This window comes from Carcharhinus amblyrhynchos, chromosome 15 (genome assembly GCF_965287045.1).
Source record: "Carcharhinus amblyrhynchos chromosome 15, sCarAmb.v2.hapA, whole genome shotgun sequence".
NCBI classification, from domain to species: domain Eukaryota; kingdom Metazoa; phylum Chordata; class Chondrichthyes; order Carcharhiniformes; family Carcharhinidae; genus Carcharhinus; species Carcharhinus amblyrhynchos.
In genome coordinates, this window is record NC_137338.1 from 56,624,743 (window position 1) to 56,641,737 (window position 16,995).

Sequence of the window (16,995 nt, forward strand, 5' to 3'; positions counted from 1 at the left end):
AAGGTTTCATTATGGGATCCTCTTGTCCAATTAACTCATCAACTTGGATTGTAACAACAGCTTGAATTCTGACCTACGATTAACTGTAAGCCTGCTCCAAGACCAAGAGTATTTAACTATGGGAATCTTTTATGAGATTTGCCGGCACCTAAATGTGTTTGGTAGCATGTCTCAGCAGCACTTGAAAGGTTTAACGTCTACATCAACTTGGTCATTAAAATTTGCAAAGAATCTCTTAAATTATCCAATTAATTCAGTGCAGGTTTTGTTTTACAGTGAACGAAAGCATCTGGAAAAAGAGAAAGAAAGGAAACTGTTGGTTCACGAAAAAGTCAAGCAAGCACTGATGGAATTACAGGAACAGCAGGACCAGGAACATCACAAGATGGATCAGCTTTGGGTGATGCAGCAAATTGAAGCCAGGGTTAAAGCTCACCAGTTACGGGTGAGAGAAAATTAATTATCTAAACAAGTATGGCCCTCAGTAGTGAAGGACCAGGTTACTATGCTAGTAACCATGCAATAGTTTTAGTTAAGTCAAAAGTATGTGTATTCATCCTGTAGCGCATTTACTACACATTCCACTGTTCACCATTCAAGGCTAATTAGTATACAGCTTTGAAGGTTACTTCTGAGAGGGCACAATTTAAAGAAACTCTATCATTGTTGATCTCAGTTTGAAAGACGTGCTGGCTAGGTGCATTGACCATGCTAAATTCTCCCTCAGTCCACCTGAACAGACACCAGAGTGTGGCGATTCAGGGATTTTCACAGTAATTTCATTGCAAACTTAATGTAAGACTACTTGTGACACTAATAAATAAACTTTTAAACTTTAAACAGTTAGGTGAGAATTGAGCAATATTGATATCATAGGCTCACACAGATATACTAAGATGTCCACAGTATCAGGCTATGGGCCTCTCATTAACACTGCTACATTGCTTTCCCTCACAGCAGAAAGATAAATATGTAGGTGTTTCAAATAATCCTGACCTACGTTGTTTGTTAATCTTATCTGTGGCAGTAGAAGTCTTACTGCACTTGTATGCACGAGAACAAATTTGACCTACGATCCCTCCAGAGACCAATTGTCTATCTGCTCTCACTACTTAGGCATGCATATGAAGAATAGTAATTTCAGTGAGATTCTTGGGACAGTATAAGTAACTCATTCTATTGACAATGCTGTAGTAACAATGACTGCTCCATAGCACATAGTTATTGGCCTTATCTTTATACTTTTTATTATTATATATTATATTCTTGTATCATATTATATATCTTATATATTACTTTCTGAAATAACCATAATATTCTACCGGCAGATGTTCCCATTATCTCAACCCTCAGCCTTGGATGTGATCTTCTGTCCCTCATTTCCTCCTTCTGTATAACAGTGAATAGGCTGTTTATATAGGCTGTTAAGGGACTATTTGCTAACTACCAAGCCAGTATCTTCACTTTGGTCAAGTATCCCATCGTGCCTACAGTATTGGTTACATTTCCTATTAAGCATAGAATGAGTTCTCATAACTACATTTGTCTATTCCAAAACTTTTAATGTAAGTTTTAATGTCAACAAATGTGAAGTAATTTCAGTTATCCTACTTCACCAGTTCTTCATGTTTCAGTCCAAACAATTAATATTGGTAGGGAAATTGATCATAAGATACTGTGGTATCACAGCCTGTTGCTGTCCTTATAGGATATATTTTTATATGTTACTTGGCAGTATGAACATTTGATGACTCCTTAATACCATCCAGCTAAAGTAAACAAACTTGTATAAAGAAAGCATCAAATCTCCTTCCAGCACCTTGACTTATTGACACTCTAGGCAGTGTATTTGCCAATTAAGAAATAGGCAATTCAACCACTCAAACCTGCTCTGCCCTTTAATAAAATAAAGGCTGATCTGATTGCGGCCTCAACCCTATTTACCTGTCTGAGGAAGAGAATTCCAATGACTAACAGGCCTCAGAGAAGAAATTTCTCCTCATCTCCACCTTAAATAGGAGACTTTCAAACTTGCCACAGTTCTCGACTCCCCTATGAGGGGAAATTTTATCTCAGTATCCATCTTGTCAACACTCTTCAGAATCTTATGTTTCAATTGAATAATTCTCAATCTTTCATACCACAAGAAGTATAAGCCCAATGTGCTCAACGTTTCCTCATCAGTCCAGGAGTCAGCCAAGTGAACCTTCTCTGAACTCCTTCCAATGCAAATATGTCTCCTCTAAAATAAGGTGACCAAAACTGTACACAATGCTTCAGGTGTGATTTCACCAATGCCTTATATGTTTGTAGCAAGACTTCACTATTTCCATACTTCATCCCCTTTGCAATAAAGGTCAATCTTCCTTCTGCCTTCCTAATTACTTGCAAAACCTGCATGTTGACTTCTTTTAAGTCATGTATAAGGACACCAGATTTCTCTGTACTACAGCATTCTGCAGTCTGTCCCCAATTAAATATTCTGCTTTCCCATCTTTCCTGCCAAATTGGATATTTTTTCTATACTATACTGTAAAATTTGCTTAACCTATTTATATCTCTTTGCAGATTCTTTATATCTTTCTCACAATTTGCTTCCCAAACTACTTGCATGTAATCTGCAAATTTGGTTAGAATACATTCTTCATTAATAAAGATTGTAAATAGTTGTGGGACTCCATTAGGTACAGTTTGCCAAGTTGAAAATGATTCTATTTATCCCAACTTTCTATTTCCTGTTCATTAACCAGTCTTCTATCCATGCTAATACATTGCCCCCATCACCATGACCTCTTATCTTGTGAAGTAGGCTTTTGGAGTGATACTTTATCAAATGCCTTTTGAAAATCCAAATACACTACATCTACTGGTTCCTATTTTTCCACCTTTGTTTGTCAAAAAACTCTAATAAATTTATCAAATTATGTTTAGAAGGATGAGGGGGGATCTTATTAGAGACGTATAAGATAATGAAAGGGATGGATAGGGTAGAGGTAGAGAGATTCTTCCCTCTCAGAAAGGACACCAGGACTAGAGGGCGCAGCCTCAAAATAAAGGCGGGGGGGCAGTTTAGAACAGAATTGAGGAGGAACTTCTTCACTCAAAGGATGGTGAATCTCTGGAATTCTCTGCCCATTGAAGTGGTGGAGGCTACCTCGCTAAATATATTTAAGACACGGGTAGATAGGTTTTTGACAGACAAGGGAATTAAGGGTTATGGGGAAAAAGCGGGAAAGTGGAACTGAGCCACTTCAGATCAGCCATGATCTTATTGAATGGCGGGGCAGGCTCGAAGGGCTAGATGGCCTACTCCTGCTCCTATTTCTTACATGAACTCTTCCTTAGTCCTACCTTAACCCTGGCAGTAGACAGGCAACACAGCTTTTGGGACTTACACCCTTGACTGCAGAAAAATATCTTTCCCCTTAATTATATTGTTCTCTATATTACAATGTTCCTTTTAACTCCCAAGTTGATAGATCCTGAGACAGGTTTAATTAATACAAATATAAAATAGCCTTTGCTTTAGTTGGTTCCAGAATGTATTATTCTAAAAACTGTCTCGAATACATTACATGAACTCATCCTCCGTGCTACCTTAACATTACAACTCCCTCTTTCCCTAGTACTGCTGCTAGTGCCCTATGAACTGAAACCTGCATCTCCCATCAGTTATTGAGCCACACATTCGGTTCCCTGATCTTATTTACCCTGTGCCAATTTGCTCAAGGCTCATGTTATAATCCAGTGGTTATTACCTTTAGAACCGTAGAATCACAGAAAATTACAGCTCAGAAACAGGCCTTTTGGCCCTTCTTGTCTATGCCGAACCATTTCTCGCGTAGTCCCACTGACCTGCACTTGAACCCATATCCCTCCACATCCCTCTCATCCATGAACACGTACTAGTTTTTCTTAAATATTAAAAGTGACCCCGCATTTACCACTTTATCCGGCAGCTCATTCCACACTCCCACCACTCTCTGCGTGAAGAAGCCCTTTAAATATTCCCTTTAAACTTTTCTCCTTCCACCCTTAACCCATGCCCTCTGGTTTTTTTCTCCCCTAGCCTCAGTGAAAAAAGCCTGTTTGCATTCGCTCTATCTATGCCCATCAAAATCTTATACACCTCTATCAAATCTCCCCTCATTCTTCTACGGTCCAGGGAATAAAGTCCTAACCTATTCAATCTCTCTCTGTAACTCAGCTTCTCAAGCCCCGGCAACATCCTCGTGAACCTTCTTTGTAGTCCTGCTTTTTAATTTAGCCCCTTCCTGCTCATACTCCCTTCAGCAGAACTCCTTCCTAGTCCTGCTTATGTTGTTGGTACCCAAGTAGATAACAAAAGCTGGATTCTTGCTGCCATACTCCATGTTCATGTCCACTCCTGAGGAGATGTCCTTAATCCTGATACTGAACAGGCTGTAAGCATTTCGGACTCATGCGTTTGGCTGCAGATAAAATATCTATCCCCTTAGATAATACTGTCCTCAAAATTGTGACTTTCCATTGAGCTCACTCAATTTGAGTGGCTCCTTGCACCACAGTACTGTAGTCTGCTCATCCTCTCTGCAGGCCCTGCTCTGGTCCATACAAGTAGAACCTGTCCAGCTCCCAAATGTTACAAATTCAACATGTCACATCTACATGGAATTAAACCCTTATCTAACATAATGATGTAAAGACGACTCTACTGTTTTTAAACCTCATTAATGTGCCAGTGAACTAACATTTGCCATTTAAATCCAGTGTTTGCAGAAACATTTTTCAGTTTGGTATAAACTGGTTTTGGATCGCAGGATTAAAATGGGTAAAGCCAGGGCCTTATTTGATTGGAAGAGTCAGCTCCGAGCTTTCCAAGCCTGGAGAATGTATGCATGGGGAAGGAAATTGGAGCAAGAAGTGCAACGCACAGAAAGGGAACTACGAGATGAAAAAAGGTAGGTGTGATGTAAAAAGCAATTTTTAAAGAAAAGGAATGATATCTGTAGTCTAATGTAGGAATTAGGAGCAGGAGGCAGCACTTTGGCCCTTCTGAGTTTTCTCCGCCTTTTGACATGATCATGGCTGATCTTACCCTGGTCTCAACTCCATTTTCCTGCTTGCTCCCCATAATAAAAAAAAATCTCAAGTTGACTTTACTTACCAATGCACTGTAGTTGCACTGTAGTTACACTGTATAAAGTGTTTAATAGGAAAACAAATCATTATTTCTTCAGTAAGAAGCCTCACAACACCAGGGTAAAGTTCAACAGGTTTATTTGGTAGCATAAGCTTTTGGAGTGCTGCTCCTTCATCAGGTGAATGAAGAGTTGAGTTTGCAATTTACAAAAGGTGTAAATTGTCTGAAGCCAGGACAATTAGTAAGGTTTTGCAAGTCCAGGCAAGTCATGGAGGTTACAGATAGTGTGACATGAATCCAAGATCCCAGTTGAGGCCGTCTTCGTGTGCAGAACTTGGCGGTTTTTGCTTGATGATTCTGCGTTGTCATCTGTCGTGAAGGCCGCCATGAAGAATGCTTACACAGAGATCAGAGGCTGAATGCCCTTGACTGCTGAGGTGTTCCCCAACAGGATGGGAACACTCCTGCTTGGTGATTGTCGAGCTCTGTCCATTAATCCGTTGTTGTAGCGACTGCTTGGTCTTGCCAATGTACCATGCCTCGGAACATCCTACAGGATCTGCTCAGATGAGGAAGATCACAACAGATACCTACAGACACTAAAGGTACCCTCATAAGAACAGGATATGGTGCTCAACTCATTGATTGACAATTCTGAAGCGTCACAGCAAAAAACTGCACCGACTTCCTCAGAAGACAAACACAGGGCACAGCGAACAGAGTAACCTTCACCATCCAGTACTTCCCCGGATCAGAGAAGCTACAACATCTTCTCCGGAGCCTTCAACGTATCATCAATGAAAACAAACATCTTGCCAAGGCTATCTCCACACCCCCACTATTTTTCAACTACCCAACCTCAAACAGACCATTGTATGCAGAATACTACCCAGCCTTCAGGAGAACAGTGTTCACGACAAAACACAACTCTACTACAGCAATCTCTGCAAGGCGTGCTGAATGGATGCCATTGTCTCACGTGAGAACACCATTCACCAGGTATACTCTTGCAACTTGGCCAACATTGTCTGCCTGATACGCTGCAGAAAAGGATGTCCCGAGGCATGGTACATTGGCAAAACCATGCAGACAACGGATGAATGGACACTGCTTAACAATCACCAGGCTGGAATATTCCTTCCCTGTTGGGGATCACTTCTGCAGTCAAGCCTCTGATCTTCGTGTAAGCGTTCACCAAGGTGGCCTTCATAACACACAACACAGAATCACTGAGCGAAAACTGAGAGCGAAGTTCTGCACATGAAGACGACCTCAACCGGGATCTTGGGTTCATGTCACACTATTTGTAACCCCCATGACTTGCCTGGGCTTGCAAAATCTTACTAACTATCCTGGCTTGAGACAATTCACATCTCTTTAACCTGTGCTTAACCCTCGCACCTATAAAGACCTGATTACCTGTTTAAAATTTGCATTGCAACCATTATCTTGTAACTTGAGCTTGTGCTTATATACGCCCTATTTATGAACCCAACTCTTCACTCACCTGATGCGTGAAGGACCAGCACTCCGAAAGCTTGTGCTAACAAATAATCCTATTGGACTTTAACCTGGTGTTGTGAGACTTCTTACTGTGCCTACCCTGTCCAACACCAGCATGTCCACATCATTATTTCTTCAAGAACTATTCATATTGGGGCAGAGTTTCCACCTTTGGATGAATTAATATTTTCGAAGGTTTTTCCATCAAGGTTTCGTTCAACTTTTAATGCGTTTTGCCGAATGGAAAATTAACCGTAAACCAGGGTTGTGCTTTTAGAGTATAATTTTAAAAATAATTTTCAGCTTTAAAAAAAAAATTCCTTGATATAGGGCTGGTAACTTGATTCAGTTTAATCACTGATATCTAGTCCACTACCTGTGAGTTTCCTAATTTATAAATGACCTAAACTTTCCTGAATCATGTGCAATTTACAACGTGTTGTACAGTCAGCTTCTTAGTACAATAAACATGTATTCCAAAACTTTTCAAACATACCTATTAGTGTCCAGGGACCCAAAATAACCAGCTTAGTTTTAAGAGCCTCCTCAAAGGCTCACACATAGACATAATTGATAAGAATTTGTCAATGGTGATTAATTTGATCTAAGTAGATGATCAGTTTTGTCTGCAGGTCCAGCTTCCAATGAAATGTTTCTTAAACTGCAGCAAAAAATGCTGGAAACTTGATTTGCAATGAACATAACTTGTGCTTGAAATTCTGCAATCCTTTGTGCTAATTTGTCTGTTCTCAGTAAATGGCACTGAGAAAATCTGCGCAACTTAGAGGAAAATCTAACCCTTCATGTATACTTTTCAAGAGAAAAGTAGAATCAGAACGCTACTAAAAATACTGATTAATTATTCCAGATTCCTGTGTATTGAAAATGAAATTTATTTCATTTAGTTGTTGTTTTCACGATGGCTCAAATCATCCAATCAACGTCGGAACCACTTTCTGATGTTAATCAGACTGAAAACTACCCGCTTACCTGGACAAGTTTAAAAAGGCAAAGCTGCCACTCTACAACGCAGAATCTTAGAACTTTGTTCCTATAGAAGAAGGCCATTTGGCCCAAAGAGTCTGCACTGACTCAAACCCAGGCTTACTCTGTAACCCCATGTATTTACCTCGCTAATCCCCCTAACCTACATATCTTTAGATACTCCAGGTGCAGCCTCACCAAGGCTCTATACAATTGCAGCAAGACTTCTTTGCTCCTGCATTCCATCTTCTTGCAATAAAAGCCAAATGTGCAATTTGCCTTCCTAGTTGCTTGCTGCATCAGCATGTTCACTTTCAGTAACTTATGAACAAGGGCACCGAAATCCCTTTGGACATCAACACTTCCCAATCCCTCACCATCGAAGTAATTCTACCTAAGTGGATAACTTTATATTTTTCACGTTATATTCCATCTGCCATCTTCTTGCCCATTTATCAAGGGTTGTGGGAAAGTAGATGTGAGTGATTAGGAGTCAGTTATACTATTATTCAGGCGTTAGACTAGGATTGTTCTGTCTAACACTTCCTGGCTAACTATTCAGGTAAGTATGTGGGAACTATCCAAAGTATTCATTTCTAGTTCAACTTTGAAGACTATTTCAGAGGGTCTTGGAAATCAAGGGAATTGCCCATCGGAGGTTTAAACCTCCTTGGACAATTCCCAATGAATCAAAATGGCAGTACTTCCATGGGGGTCCCAACTTGCATCTTGGGTTAGTACGTCTGGTCTCTGACAATCTGGAGACTGGAAGATCTGGGTTATTGGGTTGTATTGGAAAAATTGTACAGTATTCAAATTTCATTCCTTAGGATAAGTAGCAATTGACACTGCCCATCAATTTGATCTGGTCTGTTTCTGCAAAAATGGCAAAGCTTTCCAGCTTCATAGGAACAGTATTGAGAGTCAACCCCGAAACATATTAATATTTTCCTCTTTTTTAAGTCACTTTTGCATAGTCAAATACAGTACTTGGGTAATTAACAGTATAGATATAAGATTGTTGAGTTCTCATACATGCATAGAATAGCAAGCTCATGTGAGAGGATAGAGAAAAGGATCACACTGCACCCCCCAAAAAGAAATCTCATCCCATTAGATACTTGCCTTTCAACTTTATAGCAGTTAGTTCTGTAAAAAGTGTGTGCATCCTCCTTTGTTCCACTTCTTTTAGGATCCAATGCTGGAGCTGGGGATCTGTTGCATTGCTTGTATCTGGTCTGGCCTGAGTTAGGGAGGCTAGGCAAGACAGGCACTGAAGGACTTTATCTCAGCTACATGGGCATGGAGTGACAATCCAAGACTGATTTGCCACTTCAGGGAAGTTATGGCCCATTAAATTTCACTGCCATCCTAGTAAAAACATTGCAACATAATAAACTTCTGGGACATGAATCAGAGTTCATTTTGAATAATGCAACACTAAGGTGAAGTACTAGTGATTAGTAGTGGAAATAATTTCAGGTGATGAATTAAGCGTTTCATGTTAAAATGCTTTTTTTCACTAAAATAGCTTGAGTTAAATTTGAATTTATTTTTCTCCCTTTGACATTCCCTTTATTGGCGCCCCCCCCCGCCCGCCGCCCCCATAAAATGGTGACAGCACCATACGATACTTTTCCCCCGACTGTTTAAACTATATTTGGCTCCTTTATTTACATGAAGACATTTTATTGAAGCCAGACTAGATTTATATGAGGTTGAAAGGATTAAAACACGCTCTCTCTATTGTCCATAGAAAAAACCAACTTGCAACAGAATGTAACCGAAAACGCAGACTCAGTTACTGTTTCACAAACTGGCAACTGTGGTGTAAAGTTGAGAAAGAGAGGAGAGAGCTGGAGGCAAGAAAAGAGGAGACGAAGCAAAAGATGGCCGCACTATTGGACTCAGCATGTTCAGGGAAATTGTCAGCAGATCCCAGCAGAGTTTCAAAATGCTTAAATGAGGCACAGCAGGTTGATGCTACTCAGCAAGTGGTAAGGGGATAATCTAGCCCTTTATTTATTTGCACTTGTGTGAAATTAGACCATTATAATGTACTAAATTAACCTAAATCGGGTTAATTTTACACTTTTACTTGCAGTTTTTGAAGAAACTATTACTAGATCTTATCGTTCATAGCTATGAATGAATTAATTTACTGCAGCCTTAATATGTTTTACAACTGTTATTAATTTGAATGGTTAGAAGTCTGCTCAGTGATACAATTTGCATTTAGAGTATGATTCAGTCAAGATTGTAACAGCAATGGATTGAAATGTCCAAATGCTTGCACAAAAAAGTTTTCATATGTAAAAAGATTTTCATTATTGTTTATAATCATTAGTGAGTACCCGTCATCAGTTCTTATAGTCTGATACAATCACAAAGCACAAATAATTGCCACAACCAATGCATAAGTATAATCTTTTCCTTTTTTCTTTATAATAAACAAGTCGAAGTAAATCATAAACAAAGGCTTTGGCACTAATTCCATCTTTCTTCCTCTCTGCTCGAAGTGTTAGGGTCTACAGAGTCATCAGTTACCATTCGAAAAGCAGGTACTCCAAAATGGATAATTAAACAAAAATTTTTTAACAGCTAATCCTCACAACTTGACTGCTTTGGTGCAGCGTCATGTTCTTCTCTAAAATTCCTCACCCCCATGCCCTGCCAAAATCGAAATACATCGAATGTCATAAATGGCAAATGCCATTTTTCATCAGGGATGGGGGTCAGGGCTGCAATGTACTAACATGGAGATTTCCCATTCCATTGCACTTAAAATGACATGGAATTTCTCAGGAAATTTCAGACCCTATGTATTTTTCAATATGAATCACACACATTGAAAGACTTTTTCTTTTGTATGCAAGATTTAAATTTCACAATGTATTTAATATAGGAAGAAATGAAGAAACAGGATCCCTCTGCAGTCAATTCTCAGATGAAAGAGAGCAACAAAAGTCAGCGGACCAGAGCTGCAAGCCCAAAATTTGCTTGGCAAGTTACTCGTAAGCATGCCGCACTGAGCCCGGAGGAGCGAGCACACATGCAAGATACCAATAAATTCTCAAATTGGGACCAGGAAAGTCAAATACTCAACTCTCCCACTGCAGGCAAAATGATCCAGCATTTTCAGGGCCACTTTGAACATCGCCATAGATTCCAACAGCAACTCATTGAGAAACAAAAAAAGCAACTTCAGGAACAACAGAGAACAATTGAAGAGCTTCAAAGTAATGAGCACTTGAAAATACTGCAGCAAGAGGCAAAACTAGCATCAGCCATTACTGCAACAATTGATAATGCAGTACAAAAGATGCAAACAGAGCCCAGTCTTCAAGGAAGAAGACGATCTGGAAATGTCCAGTCTATAATGAAAGGCACTGCTGTGCATATGTCCAGGTAATGTTATCCTTTTAGGCAGCATCTCTTCATGTTTAACTCCAAGTATATAGACAACATTTCTTCATTTCTAACTCCAGATATGAAGGGGTTTTAAGTAAAACAGATCTTATCTTTCTGTGACCCAAATTGTGGACACCATAACATTTCATCTACTTAAGTAGATGCACATTAAAAGCCATTAGATCGATTTGTGGAATTTGTGTGTATATTGTCCTATTCCAGATACCTAGGTGGTGAAGGATAGAAGTAGAACCTAATCTTTACGTACTATATAAACTTTTATTTACAAAGATACACATTGCAAAAAAATACACCTCTGAAACAACAATTGTAAATATATTGATATAGTAAAACTGCTTCTTGCCTGTTTGAATTTGTAAACGAGGAACTGCGTTGTTATTCAACTGTCACCATTCAGAATGTAAATCTTATCATAGATGAGCATCACCCACCACCATTTCAATAGTTAAACATTAAGCAGCATGGTGACACAGTAGTTAGCACTGCTGCCTCACAGTGCCAGAGATCTGAGTTCAATTCTGGCCTTGGGTGACTGTTTGTATGGAGTTTGCACATTCTTCTTGTGTCTGCATGATGTTTCCTCTGGGTACTCCGATCTCCTCCCACACTCCAAAGATGTGCAGATTAGGTGGATTGGCTATGCTAAATTGTCCCTTGATATCAGGAGGATTAGCTAGAATAAATAAGTCGGGTTACGGAGATAGGGCCTGGGTGGGATTGTGGTTGGTGCAAGCCTCCATCGGCACTGTAGGGATTCTATGAATAAGCAGTGGCTTAATTTAGTCATTTCTTAATTGGTTCCTATGATCTGCCAGTGTGTAACTCCAGTGCAATTAATTTGAAGAAATTTCAGAGGATGATTTTAAAAAAAGGTCCCCTAGAAAATGTTTAAAAAAACCGAGTTGCATCTGTAGGGAAGAACAGCTTCACGTTGCAGAAAGTATTCTAGTATTTTCTGCATGCTCCTGAGAACCAGGAATCTGTTCAACTGAATTTTATTAATGTAGTAAAATGTAAAATTTAATTGCATTCTCTGCATTGCTAGAATGTGATGTTGAGAGGTTTCTCTCTCCTGTTTACAATTTACTAAAGAATGTGTGAAATTGCTTAGGTTGACAAGTTCTTCATTGGCTGGGGAATCCAGTTGTCATAGAACCAGTACCAACTGCAGCAAAACCACTCATAATTTGATTTCACCTCATCCAATTGTCAGAGGTATGCTATGCTTTCCAGTTCTGGTAGTTTGGTGTTTCAAGTCATTTAATATCCTTTCTTTTAGTGGGTCCCTTGTTTCTGCACACTATACACTGCTGCAAATTTATGACAGCAATCAAATCTTCTGTTAGTTTACTTTTTATTCTTCTTGTGATGTACTTAGTTGTGCAAAAGGAGGTCTTGTAGCGCAATGGGTAATGCCTCTACTTCAGAGCCAGAAGCTCTAGGTTCCAGCCCTATTCCAAGACTTGATGGCCAGAAAGGTGCATTCTTAACATGGCCAGGCAGATTTATTATCAATCTGTAAATCCTTTAGTTAGACATATGGTAAATGGGAGAATGACTTGATCAATCACACTTGAAGCAAAGTGATGTCTCTCAAGCTATAGTCCCTGGTAATATCTGGCGGCCTGTTCCGGGTAAAAAAAACAACTGTGGAAACTGCCTTATAGAACAAAGAACAGCACAGCACGGGAAACAGGCCCTACGAGCCCGCGCCGCCAATTCAACATTGCGAGTCCCCTCTTCCACCCATGACCCCTGTCTGCGCTTATGGCACTCCACATTGGAAACCAGATTGAGGGGAGACTAATTTAGGGATAATTTGTTACACCAATCAGCCTAAGAGCACATCTTTGGGGTGTGGGAGGAAACTGGACCACCCGGAGAAAACCCACGCAAGCACGGGGAGAATGCGCAAACTCCCACAGACACTGGCCCAAATCCATATATCTGCACAGCAAACAGTGATTGTCACTGAGCTGTCGTGTTGCCCGTCAGCTGGTCCAGTTTAAGCGTACACTAACGACGTGAAACCCTAGGTTACTCTCGAAACATCCGAGAGCAGCCCTCGCATGACCCACTGCGTGTATGCCCCTTGTTGGACACTATGCCCCTATGTGCCACTAAGCATGATAAAACACAAAGTATAAGTTGTATTTTAAGTTAATCTCAGCCAAACTCTAAATCAGGAAAAACAATGATACTCTATAAATTTCTGACCAGTTAATCATGCTACAATACTTTCCATAGCATTAGATTCAATGAGAGAAAAAGTTCTGCTAAGCTTTCCACTCCTGAATGGACATTGAGTAAGTGCCGTATCTGGTTCAGCTGTTATATCTCAGCTGTGGTTCAATTGCCTGCTGGCTCTTTCAGTCTATAGTCCCTATGATGAATGGCAATGAGGTTAACTGAAGGTTTGCCAGCAGGTAGAGAACTATACCCATCAAAATGATAAGTTCAGAAGAGGAGACAAAAACTTAAAAACTCTCCCAAGCTCCCAATAGAAATGAGTAGGGAAAGTCTCATTATGTATTACCAAGTTGAAAATACTCCAGTTCCTTGGTAGATCCTGCTGCGAAAGCAGATGCTAGTTCGCTATTTTTCTAACATCAGCTCATTGACCATGTAAAGATTACACATCCGATACAGGAGAAATTACTCAGCAAAATAAAGATAATGGGCCCAATTACTAAAAACTTGGTAAGACTCAGTAAAAATTAAAGTTGAATGGAAATGATCAATCTTGTAATAATTCAGTTTAATTAAGGAAGCAATATTAGAATTTGTGTTCATGTGAAAGTTAGTCAGCAGCAAGAACTGGCCAGGTCAAATGGTCTGATTTGGTGTCGTACTGTTTCAGTAATCCAGTGATGCACGTTAAATTAAGTCGGTTACATTTCTCTATGTAACCATAATATTAAAATTGTGTGCAAACAAACTGTATTGTATAATGTCATGGCTAGTTGTATTAGTGATCACCAAATCAAGTGATGAACTACTAATTTTCCTGTTTTCTCTCCTATTAATATTTTCTCAGCAATGGAGGAACGAGCAAAGCAGCGCATGGAAAGAAGAAAAGAACTGGAGGAGATCAAAAGAAGAAAGGAGCAAGAGAAACTTGTAAGTAAAAAGAAAATAGTATGACAATATTTTACATTTACATTTATTCCTATGCTTATTACTTTTCTAGTTTAACTATTTTCTTTAATAGTTTAAACTATTAATCAAATTATATTAAAACATTTGAGGCTGATAATTTAATTTTAATACCAATCAAATAGCATGCATGGTATGACTATGCATAAAAATTACAATTGATTGAACAGATAGATACATAAACACAAAATGCTGGGAAGTCTCAGTAGGTTTAAAGTTAAGATAAGCTAAGATTATCTCTGACGAAGGGCCAACCAGATTTGAAACGTTGGCTCCGTTCTCTGTCCACAGATGCTGTCAGACCTGCTGAGATTTCCCAGCATTTTCTGTCTTTGGTTCAGATTCCAGCGTCTGCAATATTTTGCTTTTAAGATTGATATGTAACATTGTATATAGAGCAAATAATTGCATTCTATACCTGACTCTAAGATGGGTACCTGATACATGAATATAACATCAAGAATTCTAAAGAAAATAGTGCCTGATCGAACAGAACATCCCAGAAGCAGTTAGTTTCACATGGAGTTAAGATAGCCTCGAGTGGATTAAGTGAAGACTAAACAGCAGGTCAGTTGGGCTGATCAGTGGCAAACGGAATTTTATCCAGATAAGTGTAAGACGATGCACTTGGGCAGGACGAACAAGGCAAAGGAATACATGATGAATGGCAGCACCCTGGAAAGCGTCGAGAGGGATCTTGGTGTGCAAGTGCACAGGTCCCCTAAGATAGTAGGGCAGATGGATAAAGTGGTTAAGAAGGCATATGGTATGCTTGCCTTTATTAGCTAAGACAGAGAGTTTAGGAGCAGGGAGGGAGGTTATGCTGCAACTGTATAAAACATTGGTTAGGTCACAGCTAGAGTATTGTGTGCAATTCTGTAATCCACATTGTAGAACGGATGTGATAGCGCTGGAAAGGGTGTAGAGTAGATTTACCAGGAAGTTGCCTGTGGTGGAGAGTTTTAATTACGAAGAGAAATTGGATAGGCTGGAATCATTTTCCTTGGATCAGAGGAGACTGAAGGGGTATATGATTGAAATGTATAGAATTATGAAGGGCATAGATCGAGTGGACAAGAAGAAATTTTTCCCCTTGTTGAAGGGGCCAGTGACTAGGGAGCATCAATTTAAGGTAAGGGGCAGAAGGTTTACAGAAGATGTGAGGAAAAACCTTTTTCACCCAAAGGGTGGTGAGAGTCTGGAATTCACTGCATGAAAGGATGATGAAGGCAGAGACCCTGGTAACATTTAAGTGTCTAGAAGTGCACTTGCGATACCAAGGCATAGAAAGCTATAGACCAATTGCTGGACGATGGGATTTAGAATAATTATGTAGTCTGACTTGGGCTAGCACAAACTTGCTGGGCCAAAAGGCCTTTTCCTGTGCTATGTATCTCAATGATTTTATGAACAAATATGTATCTTTTACTATGATAATGCATTCATTCTGCATGGATACCTTGTAGCTAGTGAGCAGGGTTCCCAAATCTTCCAATCTCTGGACCATCAAAGACTAGACGTACAACTGAGTTGTGTGTCATGACCTCATGGAAGTTCTGACATGCTGACTTATGTGGCAATTGGCTGGGAAGTTTCAGTTACTGATGCACAGCTTCCCAGCTCCCCCGGGTCCCTCCGTGACTTGGAATTAGAGATTGAGACTTCAAACACCTATGATATATGTACTTGGATAGTTACTAAAGAAATGTTAGATTAAAACTTAGTTTTCTAACATTCAAACTGGACATTTAAACTAGTGCTGTTAAAAAGGGGATTTGACAGTCTGCATCCCAACTGTATCCCACTTGGAGCCCGTGAAAGCATCTCTGGAAAAGCCAGGCTCAGAGATTCTGGAAGAAATGTGGGGCTGACAAGGATTGTTGCTCTTAGGAAGGTTTGGGTTTGAGATCTTCATGCTGAGTTACAAGCTAGGTTCCAGAGTTGAAAGGATAATGTGTTTATCCATTTGCTACTTAGTCACTACAGCAGACATTTTTTAAAGCCATTCTTGATGAAATATATTTAATAAAATATTTTTAAAATGCATTGCAGTTATTTAAAACTGGGTGTAACCCTCAGTTCTCAACTGTAGCTCAGTTGATAACATTGGTACCTTGGTGCATTCAAGCCTCACTCCATGACTTGAGTGCATGAACTTAGGCTAACCCTTCAGTGAGGATGTGATGCATTGTCAGAACGCTGTCCTTCTGATGAGATGTTAAATGAATGAAGGAGGCACTATTTCAAACAAGAGTAGGGGTTTTTTTATTCTTTCGTGGAATACAGATGTTGCTTTGTTGTCCTTGAGGGATTGTTATGCTATTTCAGAGGTTGGTTAAGAATCAGCCACATTGCTGTGGGTCTGGAGCCACATGTGGGCCAGACCAGGTAAGAATGGCAAATTTGGTTCCTGAAAGGGGCATTAGTGATCCAGATGAGTTTTTAGAACAATTGACAATGGTTTCATGATCACTATTATGGAGACTAGATTTTTTAAATTCCATTAGCTTTGACCCATGCTACCGGAGTATTTTTCTGAGCCTCTGGATTACTAATGCCACGTGATACAGTCTTCCCTGGTGTACCGGTGAACGGTTATCCCAAATCACCAAGACAAGAACAGATTTGATGTTTGTCGGAGATTGCTGTGTGCAAATAGACTACCAGGTTTCCTACATTAGAACAGTAACTATATGTTAGAAAATACTTAATTGACTGTACTTCACCGGACCTCTAGTGGTTGTTCAAGTTGCCATATAAATCTTTTCTTTATAAGCAAAGGATTCTGGTTCAGCCAA

The 16,995-nt window shown here is 39.7% G+C and overlaps 1 protein-coding gene across 1 annotated transcript in view; it reads left to right on the forward strand.

The window, feature by feature from the left end:
- Positions 1–16,995, forward strand: part of ccdc191 (coiled-coil domain containing 191) — a 52,727-nt gene that overhangs the window by 28,169 nt on the left and 7,563 nt on the right. Inside the window, exons 7-12 of the mRNA XM_080203983.1 lie at positions 277–445; positions 4,750–4,940; positions 9,366–9,606; positions 10,515–11,017; positions 12,153–12,256; positions 14,079–14,161. Coding sequence (XP_080060109.1) covers positions 277–445; positions 4,750–4,940; positions 9,366–9,606; positions 10,515–11,017; positions 12,153–12,256; positions 14,079–14,161 — 1,291 coding nt within the window. The remainder of the gene's footprint in view (positions 1–276; positions 446–4,749; positions 4,941–9,365; positions 9,607–10,514; positions 11,018–12,152; positions 12,257–14,078; positions 14,162–16,995) is intronic.